This window comes from Protopterus annectens, chromosome 11.part0 (genome assembly GCF_019279795.1).
Source record: "Protopterus annectens isolate FY-2018-M chromosome 11.part0, PAN1.0, whole genome shotgun sequence".
In the NCBI taxonomy this organism is placed as follows: Eukaryota; Metazoa; Chordata; order Ceratodontiformes; family Protopteridae; genus Protopterus; species Protopterus annectens.
Window position 1 is genome coordinate 1,256,136,909 of NC_056745.1, and position 15,513 is coordinate 1,256,152,421.

Below are 15,513 nucleotides of genomic sequence, written 5' to 3' on the forward strand. Positions count from 1 at the left end.
CTTTAGTGTTGAGAAAAAATAAGCTCATTTTGGGCCTGTTGCTTTTGGCCTTTGGGGAGGCTATTTCTGGAAGTAAAGACAAATCTGGCTCATCCAGAAAGACAAAATCAGCTCATTTGAGCCCAGCTTCATCTTTTTCCTCTCCATCTTCTTCTTCTTTCGGCTGCTCCTGCTAGGGGTCATCACAGCAGATCAACTGATTCCATTTCTTCCTGTCCTCTGCATCTTGCTCTGTCACACCAACCACCTGCATGTCCTCTCTCACCACATCCATAAACCTTATCTTAGGCCTTCCTCTTTTCCTGTTACGTAGCAGCTTCATCCTTAGCATCTTTTTCCCAATATACTCTGCATCCCTCCTCAGCACATGTCCAAACCAACGTAATCTTGCCTCTCTGGCTTTGTCTCCAAACCTTCCAATCTGGGCTGACCCTCTAATATACTTATTCCTAATCCTGTCCATCCTCGTCACACCCAGTGCAAATCTTAACATCTTCAACTCTGCCACATCAAGCTCTGACTCCTACTTTTTTCTCAATGCCACTGTCTCCAACCCATATAACATAGCTGGTCTCACTACCCTCTTGTAAACCTTCCCTTTCACTCTTACTGGTACTCCTGTGTCACAAATCACTCCTTGCACTCTTCTCCACCCACTCCATCCTGCCTGTACTCTCTTATAAGGAAAAAGAGACCCTCTTCGGCACCAATAGATACTTTAGAGCTGAAACCGAAAATGTCGAAATCTCCCAAGTCTGGGGAGTCTTTGATCCAGTAGGAGCCTTCGGCACTGATCTCTACCCCGTTGGATCCGACTTCTTCAGCTCTGATTCTGTCTAATAAGGATAGAGTGGATCCATTGATGTCTGATCCAACAACTAGTCCATTTAAGCCTATCTTTACGCTACCAAGGAGGTGCCGTCTCCCTTTTTATCAAAGCCAACGTCCCCATCTGCCTCTTCTTCCCGTTCGACCAGGAGCCTTACTGAAGAAGATGTGGAACGGATGATGCAGAAGATTTTGTGGGTGCAGGGCATCAGTAAGTCCCCCTTTACCTTTACAGTGCCTGGTCTAAGCCGTCCACTCCCCCTCTTCCTCTGACTTCAGGGCAAGCTTTGGAGCCATTGGATCCGATACACCTGGTGCCTTACAGTTATGATCCGAAGATGTCCTCTTCCTCTGATCAGACCATCTGTCAGAGCTCAGTGCCCTTTTTGCAGCCAGAGAGTTCCAGGAGCCGTAGTGAACCTCGAGTGCACTTGACGTCCAGGTCTTCGGAGCAGTCTGTGCACCTCGAGGCTTCGGCAAAGGTGAGCTCTGACTTCAATCCCCGACGAACTCTCTTCTGGACTGGAGGAGACCCCATCCCAGAAGCATGGCTTGTCGGAGCCTTAGTCCTCTTCCATTCAAAGGCAGTCAGCTTTTAGGGCTTTGGAGAGGGCTATAGCTGCCACTGCATCTAAAAATTCACCTGCCCCTTCAGATCCGAAATCACAGCAAGCTACCCTGCATTTCTCTTCTTACCACCATGTTGCACAGGGACAGCGGGACCTCAGGAACCAGGATACCCATCCAGGTACTCCTGACTTTTCCAGTACCTCCCCAGACTACCCCACTGAAGAGACTGTGCAAGAGGAAGCAATTGAACTCCATGGAGGAGTCAGCCATGGAAGACACTAAACCCGGTGAGGGAGAAGGATCCCCATGGTCATGCTTTGATGGTGTTTACTTTGTCGAGATCTAGAGATTCTGAAACAGAGGGGTGGCAATCGATCTAGCAATCGATCTAGCAGTCCTTCACCTGAGGAGTCTGTGTACCTGACTGCCTTTGGTTCCCCCCCATTTACCTCCTGGGTAACTCTGCCCACTGATGAGCTCATAGGTTTGATCTCTCAGTGGGCATGGGAGACCCTGGATTCCATCGAGCCTGTTCCCAGAGGTCAAATAAAATTATAATTGCTCCCTCTGACAAGGCCTTCTGAACAAAAGGGGTTGCAGTTGATGCCATGGTCGTGGTGGCAGCGACCAAGAAGGAACTCTCTGGGGAGAGTTCAACTATCCATCCTCCTAATAAGTATTTTAGGATGATGGATAGATGTGGGAAGCATGTGTTCTCTTCAGCGACCTTTGCCTTGTGGTTGCTGAATTGTCTTTCACATTTCACTAGGTTATAAAGGGATCTGGTCAAGGAACTTTCTGATGTTCTTCATGTTTCACTGTTGCAGTCATCACACTTGGGTTATACTGCCAGGGGTAGCCCTCAGTCGGCCCGAATAGCAGAGGCTTAGTATTTCTGCGTCGGTTGCTGTCATTCCAGGAATGATGTCAGGTCATCACTGGTATAAAATCAGGCAGCTGGCGCCATTACATCAGTCTTTTTTGCCAAGAAGCAAAGCAGAAGCAGTTCACACGAGTGCCTGTCTGCCGCTGCCTGAATTTTCATTTCCGAACTGAAGTTGAAGTCTTCTAAAGCTAAGTACCCCATTGGGGATCCATTTTTCCTTGCTCTAACCGATGTTAGAAAACGTTAACAATTGTCTCGCCTGTGGAAAACAAATACCACACTGAGATTTCCATTCTTACTCCGTCACCTGTTTAGGCCCAGACCACGATGTCCCTCACTGTCGGTTTTGTGCTTTGTTCAATGCCAGAACTATACGTCGTCGGGCCCTTATTGTAGCTAAATATTTCCGATCTCGATCTCCTTATTCCAAAATGGCTTCGGTAAGCCATCTGACTACCGATCTTCCGAAAAAAAGTAAGGATAATGACAGAGACAGACCGCACAGGTCCAAAACTGCCGACGATGCTTCCGTTAAGCTGGTCTCCAGTTCGCCGGTTCTCAGTGAGCTGCTTTTGCAGCCCCTGATGCCCCCTTCTGTGGATTTGCAGGCCGCTACCGAGACCCGTTCGGAGTCCGTATGCCACGAGACTCTTCTTTGCCTAAGGACCCTGCAGATGTCTCTACCTTGGATAGGTCCGGAGCCGCTGAGCAGGCACCGGCTTCTGAGGAAGTTCTTTGGACTACCGATACTCGACACAAACCGATGACTTCTTTCGCGTCTTCAATTCTTTCTAAAACTACCAAGTTTCTTAGGCCCAGGTTACGAACTGCGCCTAAAAAATGACGACACAAACTCAAACTCCTGCTTCCATGCCTCAATCTCAAATGCTTAAAATGGTGGAAGACCTTATCATGCTTATTAGGGGAAGCCAATCTATCCCTTCCAAAAGAAAAAGAGATGTCACCAGCGGTTTTATCTGACCAGGAGTCCGATGACTCTGTTTCTGAATATGAAGACATGCAACCCTTATCTTCTTATGAGGATTCAAATGCAGAGGAATCCATTCCTTCTGCCTCTCCACCAGAGGATTTCTCATTTGGTGAAACCCTACATACTTTAAGTGAGCATTTCCAGTGGGAGTGTCAGGACTATCCTCAGTCCAAAAAGAGACTCAGGGAATTCTTAGATTTACCACAGCACAGACTTTTAGTCATTCCTCCTGTCCTGGATGTTGTGGAATATGTCTTTATGGAATCCAGTTTAACCCCTGACACCTTTCCACCTGCTCCCAGGAAGCCTGACCGGTATTAGAGTCCCTGACTCTCTCTCAATTTTCTTTTAAAAAATCCTACTGCTGACCCAGAGGTCCTCTCCCAAGGACCTAAAGTAATAAAAGCAACCATGGCTAAGAATCCCACCCTCTCGGACAGGGATTCCCGAGCTTTAGACAGATTGGGTAAAAAAAGTATACACCTCTGCAACTCCTGCCATTAGAGCACTAAATTGTCAGTTCTGCTAAAAAAAAAAACAGCAACATACAATGGAACTCCTTAAACAAAAAAATATCTAGCTTCCCGGCTTGTGCAGAAAATAAAGACTTACAGGAGTTTATGCATTCTGCAAGCCAAGTTACTAAACACGCCTTGCAATGTGGCTTTGATGCCCTAGAGGCATCTTGCAGGGCAACAGTCACAGGTTCTGTACTTAGAAGGCATGCTTGGCTTAAGGAACAGACCTTGCCAGACCATGTCAAATCAAAACTATTGGACGCACCATTGAACAAAGACAATTTGTTTGGCACCAAGGCAGAAGAGGTGATAAAAAGATGGAAGAAAAAGCTAAATCTATGCAGACAGTTAAAGACTTCTTACAGGTCCAGCCACCGAGGTTCAGTAGGCATTGCCCCGTGAAGCACTGCTCCTTTTCGGCCCTATCAAGGCCAGTTCAGACAAGACCTAGGGATAGCAGACCCCCGAGACAACAATCCCAGTGAATGCAGAGATATAAGCAATGGAGTTCTTCCACTTCAAAAGCAGGGAAAGCCACCCCCTTATGGAAAGAACTCACAATGACTTTACACCTTCACCCCTTACCTCTGCCCACCTGCTTGTGCTACTAGTTGTAAAACTCTCCTCCCATGCAGAAAATTGGGCCTCTATCACCGGTGACTGATGGGTCCTCAACATAGTGACAAAGGGATACAAATTTTATTTCCACACTCTGCCAACCCCAAAAGGGTTCCCAGATCTTCCTCCAAACCAGTGGGCAGAGGCCCCAAACCCAGTCCGTTCCCTGCTCTCCATGAGAGCAATACAGCCTGTCCCTGCAGACCAGATCGGTCAAGGTTTCTACTCCAGGCTTTTCCTGGTACCCAGAAAAGAGGGCACCTGGCACCCAATCCTCAATCTATCAATTCTAAACGCCTTTTGGTGATACCAAAATTCAAAATGCTCACCCTCCAGCAGCTTCTTCCTGTACTATCCAAGGATACTTGGTTAGCCACCCTAGACCTAAAATAGGCCTATCTACACATTCCAATCAGGGATTCATGCTGGAAATGTTTACATTTCGGGGCAGGATCTATGCACTTTCAGTTCTCTGAGCTTCCCTTTGGCGTATCCACTGCTCTCAGAGTTTTCACAAAATGCCTGGCTCCAGCCATTGCTTTTTGCAGACAAAGGAATATTCATATTTACCCCCTACTTAGGCTATTGCCTGATTTAGGCAGACAGTCAGGAAAAGCTGTTACAGCACCTGACCTTTTGTACAGAACCTACTGACCTCCCTGGGGGTATACTATAAACAAAAAGAAATCCAAATTAGTACCCACTCAAAAAAATGTATTCCTGGGAGCAAGCCTGGACACAGCATCCCAGATGGCATTCCTTACTCCAGAAAAACAAACCTATCTGACAGGCTACTTCTCTCAACTAGCCATCAGAACCCAGTTATCCGCAAGGAAAATCATGCAAACTCTAGGGTTCATGACATCCTGCATTCTACTCATTCCATATGCCAGACTGCATATGAGGAAACTACAGTGGTACCTAATATGCCTTTGGTTTCAACACTCTCTGGACCTGGAAACTGTCATACCTATGATACCCTGTCTAAGGAAAGATTTTCTTTGGTGGGCAGCAGCATGCAACCACAACAAGGGTCTTCGCTTCTCACAACCCCATGCCGCCCAGACCCTAACCACAGATGCAACAGATTATGCCTGGGGTGCACACCTGGATGGCAGGTGCATTTCAGGGCCATTGGAGCCCAAATCAAATACATCTGCACATCAACCAAAAAGAGATACTAGCTGTTCAGCATGCTCTGGCAGCTTTCAGACCCCTTCTCTCCCCGGGGCCTCTACTGATAAAAACAGACACCACCACAGTGATGTGGTACATCAATAAGCAGGGAGGAACTTGCTCTTATCCCCTCTGCAGGCTCGCCATGACCCTTTGGCACACAGCTTCAGCCATGCAAATTCACCTGCAAGCACAATTCCTGCCAGGCTCCCAAAAGTCTCTGGTAGACAACTTGAGCAGAAACCTCCTAGACCCACACGAGTGGCAGCTAGACCACAGCACCTTCAACCTTGTAACCCAGAAATGGGGCACCCCGAAGGTGGATCTATTTGCCTCCCACAACAATCACCAGCTCAGCAAATTCTGCACCAGGGGACCTCACAGCAAGGCCTGGAAAGTGGATGCCTTATCCTTCCAATGGGTAAACCTCTCGATCTATGCACTTCCCCCTCTACTTCTACTTTTCAAGGGTACTTACTACTTAAAATAAGTGAAGAAAAACCAAGAGCAATCTTGATTGCCCCATACTGGCCATGCTAACACTGGTACCCACTGCACTGCTGTGCAGTCTGTCTCCCTGCCACCATGGCACCTACCTCAGATCCCAACTCTCCTGACCCAGCAAAATGGAGAATTTATGCGTCTACAACTGCAGACCATGAACCTGGCAGCCTGGCTTATTCCCTGACCTCTCCTCCAGTTGCCAATCTAAGCAAGCAAGTCCAGGATGTTATACGTGAGGCCAGATGCCCCGGCACTAGAAAAAAATCCTATGCTGACAAATGTAAAAGGTATTGTACCTGGATCCAGACTAAAGGAGCTAAATCAGCACAGCCCTCCCTATCTCTCATCCTGGATTACCTAGCAGACCTACTACACAGGGACCTATCCTTCTCGTCTATTAAAATTCATGCGTCTGCCATCTCTGCTCATTACAGCAAAGAGCCACCTCTCTTTTCTCACCCTCTCATCAAACAGTTCCTAAGAGGGGACCAACAATTTAAGGCCACCCAGAAGAGCTCCTATCCCAGCTTGGGACCTTAACTTTCTGTTGGAAAAGCTCACACTACCCTCCTTTGAGCCTGCAGCTTCAGCAGAGTTAAAATTCCTCTCTTGGAAGACAGCCTTGCTTCTGGCCATCACTTCAGCTAGAAGAGTTTCAGAGCTACAAGCACTCATGGGGGTAGAGCCCTTCATCATTTTTCATGCTGACAGGGTCTCTCTCTCTCAGGACTAGCCCAACTTTCATGCCTAAAGTGGTCCAGTGTGTCTCTCAACCAATCAGTTCATTTGCCCACCCTTTTCCCTAACCCACAAAACAAGGGGGAAAGGATTCTGCATTCTCTAGATGTGCACAGACAGCTCAGATTCTGCCTGGATAGGACTAAATCTTTTAGGAAGACTGACCAATTGCTAGTCAGCTTTGCAGCAGGGACTGAGGGCAAGGCCATATCCAAACAGTCTCCAGTTGGATAGCACACTGTATCCATTTCTGCTACAAATGCCATGGGAAACTGCCCCCTAAGGGGGTCAGATCACATTCCACCAGGGCAACCTCCACCTCTGCAGCTTTTCTCAGAGGGGTCCCTACCAGGAACATCCTGGAGGCTGCAACCTGGAGTTCTGTTCCAACCTTCACCAATCATTACCACCTGCCTATCTTTTCCAAATCCAGGGCAGGCTTTGCAACTGCAGTCTTGCAGGGCATCTTAGCCAGCCCCCAGTCTTCTTGACTGCCTCCACCCTTTTCTTCAGCTTTGGGAATCTACCCAAGTGTGATGACTGCAACAGTGAAACACAAAGAACATAGTACAGTTATGTACACTTACCATAAACGTAGATGTTCAAGTGTATTCACCATTGCAGTCCTGATTTCCCACCCTCCTTCCCCCTTGTGTGTCTCTGTCTCTCTCTCCCTCACTCCTTACAAGGATTTTTGGTATTTACTTTCTACTGGTGGTGTTCTTCCACCATAACCTAGCTCCCTATTTGGGGGCTCCTGACATTTGGAGCAAGAAAAACCGATGTAATGGTGTCGGCTGCCTGATTTTATACCACTGACAACCTGACATCAGTCCTGGAGCGACAGCAACTGATGCAGAAAGACTAAGCTTCTGGTACTCTGGCCGAGTAAAGGCCACCCTTGGCAGGATAACCCAAGTGTGACGACTGCAACAGTGAATACACTCGAACATCTACATTTATGGTAAGTGTACACAACTGTACTATACCATTGAAGGAGTGGTAGCTGAGGGAGCAAAAGAGAAAGTAGCTTCCCAGCCACCCTACATTCAGTAGCCACTTCTTCCATGAGGCTCATCACGCATGTGGCCGAAGGAACGAGCAGAGCGGCAGGTTCCAGCATCTCTATGTGGAGGCATGCTTGGGATGCACCTTTATAATTTTGTGAAACCTTTTAAGTATTTGATCGTCAATGCTCCATTTGATAGCATGTCTCTTTTTGGTCCCAAAGTCAAAGATACCATAGTGTGAGAAGGAAGATAACTCTTTCTACCATGGGCATACATTTTTCAGCTCCTCAAAGGCCTTATCCTAAGGGTCAGAGAGGCAGTGAAAAAATGTGGTTCAGGAAGTCTCAAGGGTCTTACCAAGACACATGCAGAGGAGGAAACAATAATGGAAGGTGTTGCCCTTGCGGCAGAAGAGGTCCGCATATGAGTCTTTCTTCAGGAAGTACTTTCAATGCTCCTTAAAGGAAGCCTGATTGCCCACTTCTGGAGGCAATCAGGGATCCAACAATCCCTGCATTGAGAGCCTAGCAAAAGACAACTTCCGATATGTAGTTGCAGAGGATATCCAGGGGTTATTAAATTTCTTTTTCTCAACAGTCCCCTCCCAACAAGAGAATCCCAGACGTTCCACCCAGTCAAAAGGATCAGGCAGTCATTCAAATTCAAAATCTGCTAGAAAAGAGTCATCCAAGAGGTTCCCCAAGAATCAGAGAGGATTTGGTACTTACTCAAGGTTCTTTTTGGTTTCAAAGAAAACAGGGGACTGGAGACCAATCCTGGATCTCAGCAGATTGAACAAGTCAGTTAGATGTTGTAAGTTCCAAATGGTCACAGTGCAGTCCATACTTTTCTAGAACAGGAATATTGCATGTACTCTGTAGATCTTCAAGATGCATACTACCATATAAAAATGCACAGATGCTCTGGAAGACATCTATGCTTCTGGCTGGGAGCAAGTCATTACCAGTTCAGAGCACTGCCCTTCGGTCTCACTACCACCCCCAGAGTGTTCACCAAATGCATGGCAGTGTTTGCAGTTCACCTGCGACTACAAGGATTCCGGGTGCTTCCTTATTTAAATGACTGGTTCATATCTGCCTCGATCAGGCATCTACTCATCTATGCAAGAGACTCTGCTCTTCAAGTTTGTTCCAAGCTCTGCATAACCATAAATCACCAAAAATGTTATATGGAACTTGCTCAAACACTAGAGTAAATTGGGGCACTACTAGACACCAATCAGATAATTGTGAAGCAGCCACCTTCCAGAGTGTTAACAGATGGCAAACTTCAAGGCTAATCAGAAACAAGAAGGTAGCAGCCCTCCATGTTCTACAGGCATTAGGATCTATGATCACAGTGATTGTGTTGGTTCCGTTGGCCAGGTTTCAGATGCGAATCATGCAATGGCTTCTGGCTGCTCAAAGGTCAATAATTCACCAACCGATGTCTTATCAAATTCTTATAACAGACACATATAAAAAGAATCTTTCTTGATGGATTTGTTTGGACCAGGTGACACAAGGTTGACCATTTGTTCCCCTCAACCACAGGCTATGATGACCACGGATGGTTCCCAGATAGGTTGGGGAGGCATTATCTGGGGAAGACGGTCCAAGAAACCTGGTCCACAGATGAGGCCAAGCTCCACATAAACATCCTGGAGATGAGGGCAATGCTTCTAGCATTGCAGGCAGTTCAGACTGCTGTTCCTCTGAGGATGGTAGCAATTCAGTCAGACAAACATGTCGGTGGTATGGTACATAAGCAAGCAAGGAAGAACCAGATCATACTCTCTGTGTCAAGAACAGCTCAGAGTGTAATAATGAATGATCTCATCCAACAGTTTTCTTGTAGCAACGGACATTCTGGGACGGTCCAACGTCATAGCAGACAAGTTGAGTCGAGCCATTCTCATGCCTCATGAGTGGTCCTTCAACTAGAATGTAGAGGAGAACATTTTCTGCACATGGGGCTAGCCTTGCTTCAACCTCTTTGCCTGTCCCTTAAACAACAAATGCAGCAGCTACTTCGCCCTGATTCCCCTACCAAGGCAATCCCCAAGGGATGCTCTAGTACACGTTTGGCCTCCAGGGCTGTTGTATGCCTTCCCCCCATTCCATTGATTCCAAAAGTCCTTCAGAAAGCCCACAGGTTTAAGAGAGCAGTAATCCTCATTGGCCTCAGCAAATCTTATTTCCTTTCCTTTGCCCTTTCCTACAAAAGGAGCCTTGGATTCTGGAGCCCTTTCCAAACCTACTGTCACATCCATCAGGAATGGTTCATCCCAACCTTCACAACCTCAGACTGACACCTTGGTTCCTCCAGTTCTGCTAATTGCCAGACAACCTGTGCCCTCCTCCCTGGTCCATCATATTCTGATACCCTCCCATAAGTCATCCACTCAAAAACTTTATAGGAGCAAGTGGAAGAGGTTTATAATTTGGGTTCAACACAATATGGAACCTCTCATGGCTCACATTCACTCTTCTAGAATTTTTAGCTCATCTTTTCAATAACGGAGTTGTGACTTCCACTGTTAAGGTCCAGTTACCAGCCATTTCAAATTTTCATGGTGGGATAGACAATTTATCTCTCATTTTCCCACAAACTATGCAAAGCCTTCTTGAAAGGGACCATGTTGTTAAGATATCCCCACAAGGATTCTTCTCCCCATTGGGATCCTAATTTGGTTCTACATCCGATTGTTCAGCCACCCTTCGAACCTGCAGCAACTTGTGATATTAAGTTTCAATCCTGGAAAACTATCTTTTTGGTGGCTATCATATCTGTGAGCTGGATTTCAGAAATGCAGGCACTATCTTCCTAGCCCCCGTATATGGCTTTTCATAAAGACAGAGTGTCTTTGCTTACCACCCTCTCATTTCTGCCCAAAGTTGTTTTACAAACAGATATTAATCAGACCGTACATTTGCCTGTTTTCTTCCCTAATTTTAGTAATAAGAGCGAATATGCGCTACATTTGTTGGATGTTCATAGATGGTTACGTTTCTGTTTACATAGAACTAAAGAGTTTCGGAAAGCAAACCAGTTGTTTATTGCATTTGCAGGCCCTAGGAAAGACCAACCAGTTTCCAAAGTTACCTTATCAAAATGGCCTTCTAGTTTCATTTACTTCATTTACATCTCAAAGGGCTTGAAACCTCTCAAATCCATTCGAGCTCACTCTACCAGGGTGATGGCCACATCTGCAGTTTTCCAGACAAATGCTTCCTTGAATGATTGTGCAGCAGCCACATGAGCAACCCGTCATACCTTTATCACTCATTACAAGTTAAATTTGGTCTTCAGGGGCAGGGCTTTCTTTGGTGTGATGGTTCTAAGGAACATTCTCCTGTGAGTCCACCCAGGGTAAAGGTAGCTGGGGACGTGGTCCCATATGTGAGGATGAGATGAAAAATTGACAATATCAGATAAAGAAGTTATGTACTTACCATAACGTTCCATCTGTATTGTTGATTTTTCATCTCTCCTCACATCCCCTCCCTCCTCCAATCCCCTTCCTTGGGATTCTTGGTTGAACATATGCTCTCATTCCTACTCCAAAAAAATACAATACTTTCTCACACTCCTCACCAAACTCCAACATCTGTATAACCATTTTAACTCCTCTTCTCAAAGATTAGGTTGCTTTATTGTACTCAAGAAATGTTCTCCTTTAAAATCTTTTTGGGAATTAAACACTGAATTTTTTTTTCTGTAGATATTATCATAGCCAATAAGATCTGAGGTAATGGGGAGAGATGCATTGTGGGTAAGGGGAGGTATCCAAGAGCTTTTTGGTTGCCATGAACTTGCTAACGACCAAATCGGATCTGGACCCACATGTGAGGAGAAATGAAAAATCGACAATACAAATGGAACGTTATGTTGACTACATAACTTCTTTTTTTTCTGGGCCCTTAGCAAGGACTTAGACCCTTTTTCTGCAACTGTGCCATCTAACCTTGAATTTTTAGCTTCAATTTTCAATGAAGGAGCTAGTTTTTCTACTATTAAAGTGCAGTTGACTGCTGTTTCTAATTTCCACATGAGAGTGAATAACTCTACCTTAGTTTCTTCTAAACTATGTAAAGCCTTTTTCAATGGAGCCTTTTTTTTTACTTAGACCCCCATTAAAGGGTCCTACTCCTCTTTGGGATTTAACTGTAATGCTTCAGGCCTTCATGCATAACCTCCCTTTGAACCTTCAGCCAAAGCAGAACTAAAATTTTCATCCAGAAAAAACAATTTTCTTGTTGCTGTTAAATCAGCGAGATCTGTTCAGACTACAGGCTCTAGCTTCTAACCGACCTTATTAGTTGTTTCACAAAGACAGGGTATCCTTGCAAACAAGTCTCTCTCTTTTTTGCCCAAGGTTGCTTCTGAATGCAATATAAACCAAGTCAGTAATCTACCAGTTTTCTTAACTTTTCAAATAAGGGAGAATATATGCTACACCATTTGGATGGTACATAGGCAACTTCGCTCTTATCTTCACAAAACCAAAGACTTCAGAAAAGCTGACCAGCTATTTGTTTCATTTTTTCCTAACAGAATGGGTAAACCAGTATTCAAAGTTACATTGGCCAAATGATTAACTGACTGTATCTCCTTTGTTTATGGTAAAACAAGATTTATCCTTGCTCAAGACTCCATAAGATCTGTGGCAGTTTCTTCAGCCTTTTTTTCAAGTGCTTCCTTAGATGACATTTGTGCAGCTGCAGTGTGGACTAATCCTCACACCTTCATTGCTCACTATAAGTTAGATTTGATTTCCAGAAACAGAGTAGCCTTTATCTCTGCAGTACTCCGGAATAGCCTTCCATGAGGGCCACCCAAGTTACAGTAGCTGGGAACTCTGTCCCATCAGTTGAGTAATGAATGAAAAGGACATCATCAGATAAAGTTATGTACTCGCCATGACGTTCCATCTGTGTTGTCCATTTTCATTCTTTGTCAGCTTCCTGCCTACCTGCCCCCTTCCTTTACTTCTGAAAAGATCTAAGAGTTGTATAGGATCCTCTGTTCCTTGTTTGAGCTCCTCCCTCTGTGTCACTCAGTCAAGGTACTCCACCTCTGTTCATGCAGTGGGTCCCTGCAGCCATCTGGTTGTGAAATTGGACTGAATCTATGGAATGAAATAACCCCAACACCTAAACTAAGTATGTGATTGCAGTATGGAAGACACACAAGACACAGTGGTTAATGAAACTGCCAGAATACAGCTGCATTGTCTGCATACATACTTCTGCTGAGAAGAGAAGCAAATAAACAGCATCCATACAGTAACACTGAGTGTGTTGGAAACACTTGGAGTGCATCCAGAATATGAGGAAAGAAATCTGCTGGACCACCATTTGGGTTAATTGTCAGAAGTAACCAAGCCACCTTTCACCAATTGTTGAATAGACTATCTTTACAGAATTAGTTAACCTATTGTAACAGACAGATGTTCCGTCTATATGCAGGTACATTGAGACTAAAAAACCTGTTTGCTTGTGTTATAATAGGTGTACGTGTGTGTATGTGCATGGACACACACATGCATGTTCCTGCGCGTGTGAGTACACTAGTGTTTTCTCACATATTAGTAAGCAGGGGTTGGGTGGTTGATGCACTGTCCCATTAGGGAAGATAGTAGTTGGCAGTACTACTTGGTGTGGAAACTATAGAGCTGAGGCTTGCTGAGCCCCCCCACATGCTAACTTGGCCCTGGTAGGGGGTGAGTAATATTTGGAGATGATGTGAAGAAGGACTTCTTTACAGGAAAAGGAGTGTCTAAAGTGTCCTGCTTGAACAGATGAAGGAACAAGCCCTAATGTGTTTTAGGAAGTTATGCAGAAGAAATATCAGTGGCGCAACAAATAGCACACTTGCCTTTAGTTCAGAAAGCTGTGGGTTCTGTTCCTTTACTAGGTAAGTTGGTTGTTGACACTGCAGTGCAGCATAAGGGGGAGGCTGCTCGCATGAGTTGTGTTGTCCTTTGGATGAGGCATTAAATCGAAGTCCCATCTACTTAAGTTGGCGGTAGCTCAGGTGAATGTAAAAGATCAAGCAGCACCTATTGAAAACAGTAGGGGAAGTTCCCTAATGCTCTGATTAAATTGCCCCAAGTAATATTAATACTGCCTCGGATCTCCCCTGAAGAGAGTTCAGCAGCTTAGTAGAACTAACCTGGTCAACAAAGGAAAAATAAAAATAAAGTAAGTTAAACTCAGCTGTAATGCATCGTTGGGGAAGGACCTTGCAGTTAGGTACTTTGTCATATGCAGAAAGTATAGAATATGCCACAGACCAGAAGATCATCACCAGTCATGAACCTGACAGTAGCTAAGGTATTAAATTGTACACTGCAGAAAGTTAAATACACATTTCCTTCTGTTAAGATAAAGTCCTTTTTAGAATGTCTTCCATGAAAGGGTGACGTACATTGTTTCTGCAACAGATTGCATTTTTAGTATGCTTGATATAGTCTAGTCAAATTATTTAATTTAAAAAATTGCAGTTTTTAGTATGTTTGTGTTACAGTAAAATGATTTAGTAAAAATGTGGAGTAGTTTGTATAGCTTTTTATTTGTAATTAATTGGTGGGATTCCTTTGAGTCTGCAATAAAACGCTGTGTTGCATCATATATGTAAAGTGCCAGATATCACTGAAGAAGCTTTTGCAATGTTTTATATATGTATTTGTTTTATTTTTTTTCTTAGGAGACTATCTCGGAGGGGAAGCATACTGGGCAGGAGGCCTGCATTTGTACACTCCCCTACCTTTTCGACCAGGCCGAGGAGGATTTGGAGATCTTTTCAGAACACACTTCTTTTTAAATGCTGGAAATTTATGTAACCTGAACTATGGTAAGAAGCTTGCTACATAGGAGTGAGCTAGGAAGAAAGTGGATTTATTTACCATTTATCTGTTGCTTCAGTACAAGCATCACTAGACTTATTTTTAGTGAATTGTACCACAGCCATGACTTTGTACCAGTGTTTAAGGTGCTAGTGTATTATTTGTGGGTGGTAGATTGGCATAATGGTTAAGGTGTTTACCTTACAGACCCAAGGTGCAGGGTGTGATTATTTCATAGGGTAATTGGCTAGGCTTAAAATAGTCCATAAGGACAGTTAGCCTAGTAATAATCTCTGAACCTAACCACTGTTGCTGCATGTGATGTGAGCAATGCATGTCTGGGAATGAGCCTGCAGTATCCATAAATGTATTGAATAGACATTTAGAAATCGGCATGCTCCACTATGTTACTTCTTGAGTTACTACTGTAGATGACAGTTGAAGTACATTTCCTGGAGAAAGAGTGGATGGATACTTGTCCCTGTGGTGGCAGTTTGTAAGCATGTTGCAACACTCTCTGTATGCATTCATAGTCAGTGTGTGCACAGCTGAGGTCTTTGTATGCAGAGGACCAGTCCCTGTATACAGTCTGTGCACATACAGCTACAGTCTTTACATGCATGCATGCTTCTGCTGTCCAGGACCATTAGATGCTTATGAGAAGGAGACCAGAAATAAGTTACCCACTGAAACTCCCAGACAATCTTCAGGCACAGCCAGCATGACATTCAGAGAAACTAGGGTACCCCAATCAACTTGTTATGAACTGAGGAAATTCCAGTTGTTAGATGCACAGACAGTTTGTGTAATGACAAACATCAGAA

General features: G+C 44.7%; 1 protein-coding gene across 1 annotated transcript in view; it reads left to right on the plus strand.

Annotated features, from left to right (window-relative positions):
- The window catches only part of SAMM50 (SAMM50 sorting and assembly machinery component), a 1,314,985-nt gene that overhangs the window by 1,040,787 nt on the left and 258,685 nt on the right, over window positions 1-15,513 (plus strand). The window contains exon 13 of the mRNA XM_044088615.1: window positions 14,551-14,697. Within this exon, the coding sequence (XP_043944550.1) occupies window positions 14,551-14,697 (147 nt within the window). The remainder of the gene's footprint in view (window positions 1-14,550; window positions 14,698-15,513) is intronic.